Genomic DNA, 17466 nt, shown 5'->3' on the forward strand with positions numbered 1-17466 from the left:
TGGCTGGAAAGAAAAAGACCAGATGAAGTACAGGCAGGAAGTAATAGATCGTTTCGAGGAGAAACTGTCCCGAGATATATTTGCTGTTTCTGAAAACACGAGACCTTATCGAGAACAAAATTGCGATGAATTCGAGGAAATTGAGTCGATCATGCGTTTGCGACAATATTTTTCTTCGTCGAAAATTTTGTGCTTGTAACTAGATTTATAAATCTTGATATCGTTTCAAGTATGTAGGGTGATAAAAAGATATCTCAAGGTACTTAATTAATTAAAAAATTAATTAAAGACTTATAGGGGTTTCTGAAAAATGAAAGCGAATAGTACACATATGGGTACACACATATACACATATGTAGACATACATATAGAGTGTTTAAAATCTCATATGTTCCAATACTTTTTTCAGTACCACTGTTTTCTTTAATATTAATAACAAAAAATTACGTATTTAATATAAAAGACACTTTGTATATTTCATACATAAAAATTAATAATCATAATTCCAGTAGTAATCGTATCAAGATAATAATTTTGATTGCATGGAAAGTGAACTATGTTTCAACTTTTATACCAGAGGAATTTGTCGGTAAAAACCATAGCTTACCAGCGTTGCAATAAAGCACCTATCAGACATCAAACAAATCTGACATGAAACATACTGACTTAGCTATAATCAGCTTTCAACTTTCGCTAATGCGTTTCACGGAAGAAGCTCACCATATTTTTCTGCCAGCAAAGCCCCATTACACTACCACTACTTTCTGTCACATCGGAAACCACCCTGTCTAGAAAGACAAATAAGGGACTTATTTTTTAATTGGACATATTCATTTACAATTGTTTAACAATTTTTTTTTTATAAACTTTTTGTTTTGGTGAAACTTTTCTGGCATTTAGTTTTGCAGTTTAAAATTATTTATTGTAATAATTATATTTGGGCAAAATAATTATGTTTAGATAAAATAGCATTGATTTTATCTCGTATTGTAATAATTATATTTAGGAAAAATATTAATTATATTTAAATATAGTAGCATTGATTATATTTATAAAAAAAGAGGATTAATTGCATTTAAGCAGAACATCACTAATTATATTCAAACAAAATATCATTAATTATATTTGAACAAAATAGCACTGATCATATTCATAAACAGTAATAATTAGATTTAAACATGATTAATAATATTCACACAAAATAGCATTGATCATACAAAACAGTAATAATTAAATTTAATCAGCAGATCATATTTAGACAAAATAGGATAAAAAGAGGTATACTGGAATAATTAATGAGCTATACGACACAGTTTCGATATCGGAGGGGTTGAAAAGAGGCGGCAAAAGATCAATGGCTGATCAATATTCGTATTTATCATTGGCGGTACCTAATCCAGACCGGAAGCACGGATGCGCATAATTCAATTCAATTAACCGGTCAGAACGATTCAGCAAAGAGAGGCGGCGCGTATATAAGCGGAATCGTGCGGTTAAATTTAGTCGCACGTGCGATACGCGTAAAACGAGCGAGCACACGGATTATCGAGAATGATTTGTAGCGGTGTCCACGGTTTCGCGGACAGAGCTAGGGCCTGCTAACTAAACCGTGACGTTAACAAGACGTAAATCTCGGCCGCAATATGCTCGGCTCAAAAGTGGTGCGGCTACGGTCGATGCAATTTACTAGAATAGATCGGTAACCGTGAACCTACCGCTTTAATTAGCAACAATAGGGGCCAACCCGTTCATTTATTTCCACGGGAAATATATGTCCTCCTACCGTGTTACTCGCTCGAGAATGCAGCGAATTCGGTGCCAGAATAACGTGGAACCACCGACCACTGACGTCGATGAATGAACTGTGCGAGTTTCTTCCGTGAGTGTACTTGCACCACTTTTCAGCTAGTCTTAAACAAGTGTCTGGGCAGGTTTTTGCTGAGCATTGGTGTAACGCTTGAATGTGCGACAGGTGGCGATATAACGCGAGATAACTGTTGATATGGGTGTGGACGCATATCGACTGTTGGACGATGTACGATAGGAACATTACTGATATTAAGTCCCTTGATAAATGTTCACTGAGGTGTTAATAACTGTTGGTAATATTAATGATATTAATATTACAATGTGGATACATGTGTGAAGAAAATCGTGTCACGAATTCATTATTTGCTGATAAGTTGATTTAAAGAGTCTCGATTGGAACTTTTAGTGCAATACATGTAATCAATGCAATCGTTCAATGTAATTAGTCAATGTGATCAATCGAAATAATTAATTAGTCCGATCGATCAATACAACTAATCGATGCAATCAATCAATATAGTTAATCAATGAAATCGATCAGTACAATTAGTCAATACCAATCAATACATTTAGTCAATCGATCAGTACAATTGCTGCAATCAATCAATATTGTTAATCAATGAAATCAATCAGTACAATTAGTCAATACTAATCAATACATTTAGTCAATCGATCAGTACAATTGCTGCAATCAATCAATATTGTTAATCAATGAAATCGATCAGTACAATTAGTCAATACCAATCAATACATTTAGTCAATCGATCAGTATAATTGCTGCAATCAATCAATATAGTTAATCAATGAAATCGATCAGTACAATTAGTCAATACCAATCAATACATTTAGTCAATCGATCAATACAATTGCTGCAATCAATCAATATTGTTGATCAATGAAATCAATCAGTACAATCAGTCAATATCAATCAATACATTTAGTCAATCGATCAGTACAATTGCTGCAATCAATCAATATTACTCATCAATACGATCGATCAATAAAAATCGATGCAATCATCCTTTAAAAATAGTACACTAAAAAGTTAATTTCATAAAAAATATACGACATATTTATCCAATCGCGTCCTCTATGAGTTACAATGAGTATTAATTTTTGTAATTGCACACCATGACTGTAAACTTGTTAAAAGTACATTAAAGTCCCTGATATGACACTTGGCTAACACTGGCCGAGAGATATGCATGCTTAACACACAGCTCGAAGTTCGAGCAAGTAAAACTTGCCCCGGTGTATTGTGCCGCTGGCCCTGGGTCAATACTTCTCTCTAGTGGTGATTCTCTCGAGTATCATTCGTCATCTCGCTTTCTATTACGAAGTTTAACTTGGTAAACTAAGGGACAACGGTTATATTCACGAGGCATTCTGACATGTGTATATCTTCAAAAGTTTCGTGTCAGGTGGCAGTTTGGTCGTTACAAACTTTATCGCACTTAGGATTTCAAGAAATATGTCCATAGTCGTTCCTTTCTCTTACTCAATACCAAATGAATCAATTTCTTTGGAACTTCGAAACAAAGCTTCCAAATTTTTAACTTCTGCACTTCTGTAGAGAAACTTCTAGTGATGGCTTTAAGCTAACTTAACCTATAATTTTGATAGTTGGGTCAGGATTTATTGTTACTGTGGTATTAGGCTAAATAATGTTAGATGTAAGTTAGTAAATAATTAAAGTATATCCAGCATTATCTATATGTATATGTCTAAATCTCTTTTAACGTTCTTAAATAAAAAAGAGTGTTAGGTTAGATTACATTAAATTAAATAAAAATTGCTATCAAATTCAAAACTCCATCTTCATGCAAATAAGATCTAAGTTAGTTACATTTGACTCGATGTTATAAGTCAAAGGATTAAATATAAATAAAGCATGACATGATGAACTCTGACAGTATTCAAGGGCCACCATGTACATCGAAAGTTTACCCAAGTCGTTTCGAACTTGATCACACCGCGAATCCCAAGAAATACGTTTACGGTTATAATATGTTCCCAAGTCCGTAAACTCGATTTGTCTTGGAACAGAATCAAATTTCTGGAAAGTTGTAGCGAACTGTTGTTACAGTCCCGATTCTTAGCGAAGGGCGAAAAGAATATCGGGGACGATTCACGTCTTGCCGACGTTGTTTTCAGTTCACCTATCTTGAACGGGCAAATAGGAAAAGAACGGAAGTGTACTCTCAAAGAACTTCCGCTGCCTTGCGATATTTGTTGCCGACGACGTCGCGGGTACCAATATAAGTCATTTCGCCCCGTCGACAATAACATTATTTTCGAGTAGCGTTCTTTTATTTTTCTTGTCGGTAACGGGACGTGAACGGTTTATACGATCGTGATTCCCCGTGGAAACACGATGAAAGGAAAAGAAGGTGAACGTCCAGTCGAGGTGGATTTCCTTGGAAGTTAGCTACGTGGAAGGGGTGCTTCGGGCTTATTTGTATAGGAGGGTGGATCAATAAAACGAGGGAAGGGAAAGTCGCGTGCTCGCGGGTCAGACGATTTCGACTCACCTACATAGTACCTGGCTGAATAGCGGAGCCGCGTATTCCGCGAAGGTCGAACCCGACGAAATTTAACCACCCTCGCGATCCATTTACCCCGGCGAAATAACCTTCGAACCGCGAATATTTCTTCGAAAGAATTTCCTGCCACTTTCGCCTGAATACCGAAAGGCGGTGTTAGAATAATATCAAGCATGGAATTTTTCCTTATTTTTTAACATTGCATTAGAGGAATTTAGTTTTAAAAATTCTGCTGATGAAATTAATGAATTCTTTTGTTATTGTTAGTTATTATTGAAAGTTATTTTTGTTAGTTTCTTCCTTGTGTAAGAATAATATGTTATGTGTGAAGAATATTTGTTAGAATATGTTATGTTTGAAGAATGTGTGTTAGAATATGTCATGTGTGTAGCAATGTGATTGACATTTTTATTCCTTTAAAAATTAATAGTGCATTATTGCAAAAATTTTTGTTACTAAAAACTCGAAAATTGTCAAGCAAAATGAACGAATAAGAATAGCCGTATAATTTATTTGTTCGATGCGTCAGTCAAAACTGCCTTCATAGCTACAATATTAAAACAAACAGAAAACAATTTTATCCTTGTCTACACAAGTTATAATTACACCTAAACTACAAGTAGAGTATTAAAAATTTGAGAGAAGTTTATCACGCTTGAACTATAACGTCACGAGTCAAGGTGATAGTTTGATCGCTGATTCAAATGAATATGTATACTCAATTGAGCCCATAAATCTACATATGGTTAACTCGGCTTCGATTAAAACACGTATTCCAATAAAACGTACATTGAGCAACATTAATATATTTTGACACAGCGATCGATCGAACTCGCCCACTCCTCCAGGTTTAACCGCGTCGCATAATTTAAGTCTCGAGAGATTAGTTATAAATTACGAAGCCGCGTGGTCGTAGCCTCCCGTCGATTCGTTTAATCTCGGCCGTAAAGCAAACTAATTAAGTACACGAAACGCGGCTGGCAACAAACGTAGAAACCGGTCGAAAAAAGTGAAAGGAAATCGGGATTCTCGTGAATCAATGGCGGCCATCTTTCGTATAGGACGACAGAAAAAAATGTCGTTCACTCGGTCGACATTCGTTTAAAGCGTTCTGTCCCGGTCTGGAAACAGGTACCAGTTCGAACGAAACGGCCCACCCACAAACCTTCGTCGCGAGGATAAATCCGCAGAAATTCGTGTCTCTTTCGTCCCGCTGCGAGGAACAGGCTGGTCCTCGCTTAATTACACAACGACACTCGGCTTATCCGACGAATAATCTTCTACGGCTTCGGGAACAACGTCGGTGGTACACAACGTTGTCGACGGCTCGCGTTTACAGTCGCTGAAAACGCATCAAAAAGGAGAAAAACGGAGGATTTATTCTTTGATGACCGTATTTGGAGAGGTGGACCGTAAATTATTAGCAGATAGGCAACTTTGATGTGGTTTAATTTATGAATTTTATTAGTCTTCATTTTTTGAAGTGGTCAAATTTCTTAATTTCTCAATTACTTAGACACCTAAGTGACAATTGTCAAATTCACGAAACTAGCACAAATTCTTGGACTCTAGCACAAACTCTAATTTATAAATCTTGAAATTTTCAAGTTGTTAAATTCTTAGTCTCATCTGTTCTAACAGATATGCACAGTATTTTTAATACTGTGATGTGGATGCATTATGAGAAGTCGAGGCCATGTTGAAATATTATGAGTCAAGTTGTATAGTTTTGTCACTATCGTTTTAGTTTGGTCATTGATTAAATCGTTTAATGGCCATTACTTATACTTATTTACCATGTTCACTTATTTTCTACAGTACTATAATACTACTTCCACTTGCAACTATTTGTTCGCTGCCATCGATGATCCTCCATGCAACAGAACTAATCACCTAAAATAATATTTTCGTTTAAAAATTTCTCTGCCGTCAGGGTCCTATCTAGAAACGAAGAAGAATGCCAAGGAAATGGTCTTCCTCGCTGACTCACTGTTTAATTTGTGCCTGAGTCCCTCCTTAAAGAATAACAGGATTAAGAGACTCTAAATTTTGGAGATCGACACAGTATCAATGCGGGTTTATTTTGTAGGAATAAGACATTTTGAATCGTCAGGAAGAATTATGTTCTGAGAATTTTTCTTGAACGACAGTCAAAAACAATGTAGCAGTAGAGTGTTAAGGATTATTGCTAGGATTAAAGCAACGAAGATCGAAATTGAAAGAATCTCTTCCGAAAATTCTGTTCATACAATTTTTCTTGCTAAATGACGCAATAGTTGAGAACAATAGAATCCCTTATCCGCATCCGAGGTTTATATCAATGTTTCTATTGTAAACAAAAGCGATAGCATTTTTACTGGAAATATTGAAAAAGGCTAATCGTTTCGATATCACTTGAAAAAATACGCTTTTGTAGCGGCTGTCGATTGTTAGTTGCATAGAATATCGTTACGCGCAGCTTGTCAATATTTTCCAATACACTACCCCTATTGACAGCAATAAATGGGCTGGTTTCTGCTTGTTAACAGACATTATCGATTCGCTTGCTACCGCGGGAGAACTGCGTGAAAGCTTTGAATACCGACAAATATTTTATCATGATACAGATTGAAAGAAAAATGCGCAAACATGACAGAAAGAAAATCTACGAAAGATTGCATTGCACTGCAGTTTGCTGTCTATTCATTGCTGTACGAAATTTGTAGACTTTTATTTATCATCAAATTATTCTTGATGTCCATTGACTCTATCTTAACGTTTGTCGTATTAATATTACTCGTCTTTAATTTTAATTCGATAGGGTAGTGATGGGTCAGAGTAGGGTTTGTTAGAGTAGTTTTAATACTAAGTGTTCAAGAGTGTATAGTTACGAGAACTTTTATTTATCATTTATAAAAATTATTCTTGATGTCTATTAACTCCATCTTAACGTTTGTTGTATTAATACTGTTCGTTCTTAATTTTAATTCGATAGGGTAGTGATGGGTCTGGGTAGGGTTTGTTAGATTAGTTTTAATACTAAGTGTTCAAGAGTGTACAGTTACGAAGACTTTATTTATCATTTATAAAAATTATTCTTGATGTCCATTAACTCTATCTTAACGTTTGTTGTATTAATACTGTTCGTTCTTAATTTTAATTCGATAGGGTAGTGATGGGTCTGGGTAGGGTTTGTTAGAGTAGTTTTAATACTAAGTGTTCAAGAGTGTACGTGGATTTAGAACTACAAAAACAATTCGTAGCAGCGAAAATTGTGGAATCAGTACATGTGCCCAGCGAATGTCCTCATACTCCCGACAGAAAAACCTAATACCCATTTTCTGCGGCGAAATTCTATTTGGCCAAGATCAAGGGCGACGTCTTTCAGATCTAAAAGACCGTAAAGGTCGTTGGACTCGGTTCGCTAGCGCATGACGCACAAAGAGAAATTCGTGGATACCTCGGACCACCCGTCGCGTATATTCGTCTAATTAAACCGTCGGACAGCTTATCCGTCACGATCTTCCTCGACGACACGAGGCCATCAACGCGGCTTCTGTTCGGTGGCTGAGGACGCACGATTTGGTAGCCGAAAGGCGCGGAAACATTAACATAAAATGGGCGTTGGTGGCACCGCCACGCCTCGCTTCTTTCAGAACGCGCTTGGAATTTGTCCGCGACGAAAAGCGCGACCAAACGAAACTCGGTTTTTTCTTCCTTTCGAAAGCGAGGATCGGTTGAGAAAAGTCTTTGACTCGGTGGAACGCGTGGGCGAGCGGATAAATATCGAGATTACTTATTTTTCTTGGTGGACGAGTCGGCGGCTCGTAAATGCCGTCGTATTTTCAACCCGCTTCTCGAGCGACGATCACACGCCACCGCCTTGGATTTTCTTCGAATAAGCTGAAAATTTGTGGAACCTCGCATCGATTAATATCTGACAGAAATTCTTTCGATTGTAGACGATTTATGTTCACCGTGCTACATTTCCGGAGATTTACGCATTTTTAATTGCAGTGCATTTTTACTGCTGTGTTTTCTAGCTCGATATTTCATTCGTGTTTATTGTGCTTTGTTATATGCTGCAGTTTTATTTAGCTTGCTTCGATATTTCATTTTTATATGTGATCGAAAAGTGCATATTTCATGCGCATAGTTTGAAGCTTGATGCATTATTTTGATATTTAGTGCATAGTAAACTTGGGAGACACTTTGTTTTGATAGGTTATCTTGGTTCGTTCTGATAATGCATTTCGATGCACTTTGTAGTTTTCGATGTGAGATGCATTTTTGAGTGCATTTTGGTATTTAGTATACATTGATACGTTGCACTTTATTTTCTTATTTGATGCACTTTAAACCGCATTTCAATATTTAGTATACTTTGAACCAATGCACTTTATTTTCTTATTTGATGCATTTTAAGTGCATTTTGATATTTAGTATACTTTGAACCATTGCACTTTATTTTGATGTTGCACTTTAGTTTAATGCATTTTAAACCGTGCTTCACTTTGATATATCGTACATTTTAAACTGCATTTCACTTCACTTGATATTTCATGCATTTTTAAGTAGCATTCGAATTTGACTTTTAGTGCATTTTGAATTACACTGCATTTTACTTTAAAATTTAATGCATTATCATATGTGTTCCACTCTGTATTTGATGCATTTCGTGTTGCACTTTCGGTATTCACTGCATACTGCGTTGCACTTTATTTCGATAGTTGCACTTCGAATTGTGTTGCACTTCATCCTAATATTCGCTGTATTGACATCTGTACAAGTTATTTTATAGTACAGTACGTATTCATTTGAATAAATGGAATACTATATTTCACCCTTGTTTTGCAACAATGTGGAGGATCAGTGATATGTGCAACTACACATTTTCAGCATTAACCTCTCTATTATCCACTTATTCAATTTTATTTTAACATGTTATTTTATCAATGTTATTTTGGCGTATCATAATGTTCAGAACAAAAAATATAAAATAAAGTAAACGCAGAAATATATTGAATGATAAAAAGAAATATTCCAAAACATGATAGACATATTTAAAACAAGAAAAACAAGAAAAACAAGAAATATATTCACTTTCCTTTGAATAGCATAGATCTTTAGAATGATGTGTTTAGCTTCAAACAGAAAAATGATAACAAAAATATTAATATCAATGATATTAAGAATAGTATGATTAAAGATCCTTAGACTAATACGATTAACTTCATACATAAAAATTATAACAAAAATATTAATATCAAAAATAGCTACTTTGAGCAGTTAAAATATTAAGATAACATATACAGAGCGTCTCACAATTAATGTAACTGCAAAGAGGTTATATCTGAATTGATTCCAATTTTTTCCTTCACAAAAAATGGTCTTGGACCTTTATTTCTGAGTTACCTGATTAAAATACACTAAAGTACACATCCGTAGTTTGCATCTTTTATTAACCCACGTTTTTCGCTTATCAGCTGCTCCATTATCTCTTCGCGTCGCGTATCGAAGAAAGCTTCCAATTACAGTACCCTATTTATGCATCCCTTTTCTGCCAACTGCAGGAATTTCGTCAGCAAAGTGCAACGAGCATCGTAACAGCCCGAGATTTTTCGCTGTATCATTCAGAGTTGTTTGGTCCGTTTACGGTCGCATATTTCGGCCTCTTAACGAGGCGTTTCACGCCGCGGCGAACGGATCGTCGACGCTCATTAAACTCCTGTAACGAAGTAGAAACGAGACGATGTCCAGGAGACGGCGCCCAGTAAAATTTCACGTGTGTCGGCTCATTGTATTTCACCGTTTGCCACTCCCTCCGTGTCGCCTTCGTTTCGATGTGCTAAACATCAGGTACGGCCGGGAATAACGAGCGCAAATAAAACGGTGTCAGCCACTGGTCCCAATTACTGGATCGCCCCGCCGCAGAACGTGCCCGGCCCGACGATCATCATCTTTTAATCCTGTTTTCTTGGCTCCGCTCGCGAATCTCGGAGGCGTGATGCACGAAAAATAGAACGCCTCGAAAAGTGCTGGTTTGGTTAACGTGTTCGAACGGACTATAATTATTGTGCTTGGTTAATCGCGAGATGAATCTATGGAACGTCCAGAACGTACAGTTACGATTGGTAACTTGTAGTGACCTTGCATTTTATTAACTTTGAGTTTTGGGGGTTCAAAATTATATGTGGATTTTTAGGTCTTTAAATTTGCTCTAGAAACCATAGATTCTTGAATTGTTTGATCTTGAAACATGCTAAAATTCGAACTTTGCGAATTACAGTCTTCAAATTCCAAGATTTCCAAATTCCAAGATTCCCAAATTCCAAGTCCCCAAATTCCAAATTTCCCAAATTCCAAATTTTCCAAATTCCAAATTCCCCAAATTCCAAATTCCCCAAATTCCAAGATTCCCAAATTCCAAGTCCCCAAATTCCAAATTTCCCAAATTCCAAATTCTCCAAATTCCAAATTCCCCAAATTCCTAATTCCCCAAATTCCAAGATTCCCAAATTCCAAGTCCCCAAATTCCAAATTTCCCAAATTCCAAATTCTCCAAATTCCAAATTCCCAAAATTCCTAATTCCCCAAATTCCAAGATTCCCAAATTCCAAGATTCCCAGATTCCAAGATTCCCAAATTCCAAATTCCCCAAATTCCAAGATTCCCAAATTCCAAGTCCCCAAATTCCAAATTTCCCAAATTCCAAATTCTCCAAATTCCAAATTCTCCAAATTCCAAATTCCCCAAATTCCTAATTCCGCAAATTCCAAGATTCCCAAATTCCAAGATTTCCAAATTCCAAGATTCCCAAATTCCAAGATTCCCAAATTCCAAGATTCCTAAATTCCAAGATTCCTAAATTCTAAGATCCCTAAATCTCAAGATTCCCCAAATCCCTAGATCCCCAAGTCTCAAGACCCTTAAATCCCTAGATCCTCCAAAATTCCATGATCCCCAAATCTCAAGATTCCCAAACTCCAAGATTTCCAAATATTTATATCCCCCAATTCCCATCCCTCCAATCACTAGGTTGCCAAATTCCTATAAAAAATCCTACTTGAAAGTTCTTAGATCCCCAAATTCTAGTGTCCCAAAATACTTAGATCTCCCAATCCTAATATCCCAAAATACCTAAATCCCCAAATTCTAATGTCCCCTAATTCCTAAACTTGATATTTGACTTTCCCCAAAAAAATTGTGCTTACGAAAAAAACGTGATTACTAGCGAAAAATATTCTAGGACCTTTCCTATGTTTCCCAGTTGCGATTTTTCGCATATTGGATAGAACAAACGCACGTTCTATTCTGTAGACGCGAGTCCGAAACGGCTGTATCGCGTTGGAGGATCGAGAATTTCTCGTCGTCGAGGGTCGTCCCTTCGGAACAAAGGACCTCTTATTTTCCACTTACCATCTTGACAGCGCCTCTCGACTCCACGAGTACGAGATTCTCACGTATGGCCGTTTACGTGACCGTGGTTCATCGCGGTCATGATCCCGACAGGTGTATACGCACACTGCTCGATAGTTTGTGGTATTTTAACGACAGGTTTCGAACAGTGAATCGTAATTTTTCCAGACTTCGGTCAAGATTTCACCCCGTTAAGAATGAATAATTCAGTGGATATCCACGAATTATCGGTGCCAGGTGTTGGTAATGATCCATCTTTTATAAATACGGTTAATAACTCTTGAATACCGCGTTTTATCGATATAACGTAGTTAACAATTTTTGGGTTTATGAAGTTTTGCAATTTTTATTTTCGTATTTTTAGATTTTTTATATTTACAAATTTCTATGTTACGATCTCAAAATTTTTATGTTGCTAAACGTAGGTTAGGTTTGGGATTAAGAGAGTTCTAGGTTAGGTATAGATTAGGTCTTCAAGTTTAGGAAGCTTAGTGCGTATGTCTTCAAATTCAAACAAGTCATAGAATATGTGGGTTGTTTGTGGATCTCAATGGGAGCTTGACAGGAACAAGGACTATAGTCTCAAGGTCTTCAGATACCTACGCTACCGTCCATAAGTATCCGGACACTTGGTTTCGTTACATGAAACATAGTTGAACTTTGTACGAAAGGTATTTAGGGTTATCATATCATTTGTAATAATTATTATTATCTTTTTTGAGATGTCATAACGCAATAGAATTAATTTTTAAGTACAAATTATACAATGAAAGCGTGAAAGTAAAATTCATGTCCAGAAGTAGTCCAAATTTGTGAATCTAATGAAACGCTTTCGATTCTAAAAAAAATTTTCATTTCTACTATGTTTCATTTCTATTCAGAGGGTAAACGTATTCAAAGGGTTCTCACGTACGTCCCCAAATTCCAAACTCCCTCAAATTTCTACGCCCCTAATTTGCGACGTCCTCAAATACTCATATCCCCAATTTGCAATGTCTCCAAATTTCTACGCTCCCAAATTCCTACACCCCTAAATTTCTCTATCCTTAAATTTCTACGTCCCCAAAATTCCTACGTCCCCAAATTTCTACGCTCCCAAATTCCTACACCCCTAAATTTCTACGTCCCCAAAATTCCTACGTCCCCAAATTTCTACGCTCCCAAATTCCTACACCCCTAAATTTCTACGTCCCCAAAATTCCTACGTCCCCAAATTTCTACGCTCCCAAATTCCTGCACCCCTAAATTTCTACGTCCCTAAAATTCCTACGTCCCCAAATTGCTACGTCCCTAATTTGCGACGTCCACAAATTCTCACATCATTTCTATGGTGCAGAACGTATTCAGAGGGTTCTTCGATATGTTTCAAGTGTTTGTAAACTGTTGGTAGATGTTTAGGTTCCCTCAATGGAGATAAGAATGGAGGTAACGCTACGCACTCGACAGTTTCGGTTTAGTTCGTCTGTAGCTTCTTTTCCATCGAGATATGAGTTCCAAACGAGAATTATCAATCGAAAAACGTTCCAGTATTCTGACCTTCGCAGAAAAAAAATCGATTTTAGTTACTGCTGCAGATACTTGAATAACTTTCATGCAACGCGAATGCATATTTCGCTTGTGTCGGGATACTTATGGACGGTAGTGTAGTTATATAAGAAATGTCCGTAAATCTAGTGTTAATTGCTGAATAGTGTAAACCTGCGGATACGAGTGCTTTAATAAAAAGCAGTGATGAGCTATGACTTGTAGAGGAAGCTGTCGTTTGAACAAACTTAACAAGTCGTAAGTAATGGAAAGCTGGACGTACAAGTGACTTCTAGCACTAAGCTGACGTTAATTTATGCGACGCTGTTTACCTGCACTTTGAAGCTATTTGCACTTGGATTTTTATTAACATTTTAATCTGGGGATTTATAACGATATTATATAAGTCTGGAAAGGTAATTCTACCGTGTCGAATCGATAAATCAACTTAGATTTCAAATGGCTAGGTAGAATAATTAAATTAGATTAAGGTGGATTAAATTAAATTTGTATATTGAAGTTAGTGGTATGCGGAGTTTGTTGGATATACTTTTGAATGGTTAGGTTAAGTTTTATATTTTAAATGGTGATCGAATGATACCTCCACATGTGAATGCGGTTCTACCATCATTTTTGTGGTAAGTCTCTTTAATTTAGGGACTTAAACTAAACTTAACTATAGATTAAAAATTCCGATGCTTGACTTTAAGTTTAAATTTAACTTAGAAGAGTTTTTGTACAGTTAGGAAAAAATGTAGTTACTGTAGGGAGAATCTGACAACTTAGATCTCTCATATTGTGCATTTTTAGGAACCTTGGATTACCTCTAAGTTTTGGAATGCCTCTAAATTAGTAATTGCTTAAATTGGAAATTAGAAACCACACAAGTATAAAAATTACAAGACTTAACAGCTCACAGAAACCTAACAACCTCAGAAAATTAAAATATCTCCCAAAGTACAAATTTTCCAACTCTATCTAATCTAAATAGCTCACATATCGTCCAACACCTCACCATTTGCAAACTGTTACTCGTAATCTTTTTATACGAAAATACGATGCAATAGAAAATACCCATCTCACAAGAAAATTCATAGTAACCTGTATCGAATGTTTGTCGCAGGTGATCAAGGGTAACACGAACACCTACCTGGAATCGAAGCACGAGCTAGAGCCGCCGATGTGGGCTAGCAAGGTCCGTTTCCTACCGTACAGTTACCATCGTCGGACCGTTTGCATGCGAGTGGAATTGTACGGTTGCCCATGGAACGACGGCATCGTATCCTACTCGATGCCACAAGGTGACAAACGCGGCAATTGGGAGTTCTTCGATGCAACTTACGACGGTTACTGGGACGGCCAGCTTCTGCGAGGACTCGGACAACTGACAGACGGCAAGATCGGGCCCGATAACTTCAAGATGGGCTATTATGATTACGATAGGGGTCAGGGATGGGTCGGATGGAGAAACGACACCAGATCCGGTCATCCGCTTGAGATCAAGTTCGAGTTCGACCACGTCAGGGAATTCTCGGCTGTACACATTTATTGCAACAATCAGTTCACCAAGGATGTCCAGGTGAGTACATTACCGAAGGATAAGAGTCTATCTGAAATTGAATCCTCTTAAAATCGTTCAAAATTGTATTCTACTAAAGATTTTCACAATTGAATTCTCTTAAAAATTGTTCAAAAACCAACCCTCTTAAAATCATTCAAAAATGATTTCGTTTAAAATCGTTCAAAATTGTATTCTATTAAAGTTGTTCACAATTGAATTCTCTTAAAAATTGTTCAAAAACCAACCCTCCTAAAATCATTCAAAAATGATTTCGTTTAAAATCGTTCAAAATTGTATTCTATTAAAGTTGTTCACAATTGAATTTTCTTAAAAATTCTCCAAAAACCAACCCTCTTAAAATCATTCAAAAATGATTTCGTTTAAAATCGTTCAAAATTGTATTCTATTAAAGTTGTTCACAATTGAATTCTCTTAAAAATTGTTCAAAAACCAACTTTCTTAAAATCATTCAAAAATGATTTCGCTTAAAATCGTTCAAAATTGAGTTTTATTAAACTTGTTCAAGATTGCATTCTATTGAAGTCGTTCAAAATTAAATCCTCTTAAAATCGTTCAAAATTGTATCCTATTAAAGTTTCTCAAAATTGAATTCTCTTGAAATAGTTCAAAATTTAATCTCCTTAAAATTGATCAAAATTGAGTTCTGTTAAACTTGTCAAAAATTGAATTCTTTTAAAATCGTTCAAAATTAAATCTTGTCGAAGTCGTTCAAAATTGAATCCTCTGAAAATCGTTCAAAATTAAATCTTGTCGAAGTCGTCTAAAATAGAATCTTCTGAAAATCGTTAAAAATTGTATCCTATTAAAGTTTGTCAAAATTGAATTCTCTCGAAACAGTTCAAAATTTAATCTTCTTAAAATCGTTCAAAATAGAATCCTGTTAAACTCGTTCAAGATTGAATCCTATTAATCTCGTTCAAAAATTGAATCTCGTCGAAGTCGTCCAAAATAGAATCCTCCGCAAATCGTCGAAAATTGAATCCCATTCCCAAAATTGAATTCCGGTTGAAACCATTAAAAATGCAACCCGAAACCGTCGAGAATGCACCCTCTTAACGTCATTCAAATTCCATAATGTTCCCCCAATAATTTATTCCCGCAAATAGTTCCGTAATTTTCGCGCGAAAATAGAACCGCAGGTGAATCGTTCCACTTTAAATTTTAATATTTTGATTCGTTATCCGTATCGCCATCGATATTCGGTGGACGATGGAATTTCCAGCGCGTCCTCCTTTATCAGCAATCTCTTTGAACGCAACCCCGGCCACGTTATTTTCAAATTTCCTCTATGATCGTTCACCGAACATCCGCGAAAACGCGCGAAAAAAAGAGCTCGACCAGACGCGAGCACGACAGGGAGGAAATTGGAAGGGCCCGGGGCGGCTCGCCAACGCGGGGCTACGATGCAGAGCGACGCTGCAAAAAAGAGGAGGATAAAATGGAAACTATACGTTGAGCGGAATAAAGAGGAACGCGTGGAAAAGATAAGCAAGAGGGGTAGAATGGAAACAAGAGGTGGTGGCGAAATGCGCGCGAAGATCCCCGCTGCCAGCCTTTAATCCGCGCAGAACGAAAGGAAACGAGAGGGAGGTACACTATGAAATCCAGGTTCTACGGAGTCAAGGTCAGACGTAGGATGGGTAACGAGGCGCAACAACGGTTAGCCCCTGGCTTTGAACGGATGGAAAGAGAAAGAGGAAACGAGCCAACAGTCGCTGCGACTTTACAGGGTGCGAACTACGCCTGCTGACTGCTGCTAGTTTCTGCGAAAATTTTCCGGTCCCGCCTGCTTCCGGCCACCAATTTCTATATAATACCCGCAGTATCAAGATTTATTTCAATGCGAGCCCTCATTACCCTGGACAATCCTCTGTTACCCAACGAGAAAAATATTCCTCTGCATGTTGGAAATTTCCCTCGAGTCTAGAATTCTATTTTATAAACTTAACTCCAGTTACTCGACAATACCACATTTGTTATCAAGAATTAAAGTATCAAATCTGCAATAAAATCGTCAGAAACATCATCGTTTCTACTGTGGACTAAAAAATAGTTCAAAATCCACAATCCACATCACTAAACCTTGACAAAATTTGAAAAGTGCAATTTGTTTGAAACAATGGCATAGCAAAAGTGTCGAAGTCTAGGAACAAGACGCAGGGCGAAACTAGCGAAGCTTTGAAGTGCCGTCTTTCAGAAGACGTGTCCTATCCGCGCGAGCGGGCGCTTGTTAATAGAAGGGGACGTTTAGGGGCGGTTGCTACCATCTTTTACCCCTTGCATTCTCCTAGCTCAGCCATAGACTGCCGACTTGCCAGACTGTCGGTATTGTATTTGAATACGTGGCGTATCTGCTCTTCGGCTGGTTGCTGCCATTGTGCGTGCACGAGAGAGAAACGCCTAAACGTTTCGCTCGCTTCTCGACGTTCCCTTCCTGTCTTCCGAGAACCGTTCCTCCGAGAAGGAAGGAACGGTTCCCCTTCGAGAGCCGATACGTCGTTTCTGCTGCCCTTGCCATCGCCACCTCTCGTTTTCCGCCTCTACATCGCCACTCTCCATCTTGGCCGCGAGCACACAATCGAGCCGGGTAATGAGCCGCTCCATTCAAAT

At 37.3% G+C, this 17466-nt stretch overlaps 1 protein-coding gene across 1 annotated transcript in view; it reads left to right on the top strand.

The window, feature by feature from the left end:
- Positions 1-17466, top strand: part of LOC100882475 (discoidin domain-containing receptor 2) — a 162420-nt gene that overhangs the window by 131159 nt on the left and 13795 nt on the right. The window contains exon 5 of the mRNA XM_076530137.1: positions 14398-14853. Within this exon, the coding sequence (XP_076386252.1) occupies positions 14398-14853 (456 nt within the window). The remainder of the gene's footprint in view (positions 1-14397; positions 14854-17466) is intronic.

Source organism: Megachile rotundata, chromosome 3 (assembly GCF_050947335.1).
Source record: "Megachile rotundata isolate GNS110a chromosome 3, iyMegRotu1, whole genome shotgun sequence".
NCBI classification, from domain to species: domain Eukaryota; kingdom Metazoa; phylum Arthropoda; class Insecta; order Hymenoptera; family Megachilidae; genus Megachile; species Megachile rotundata.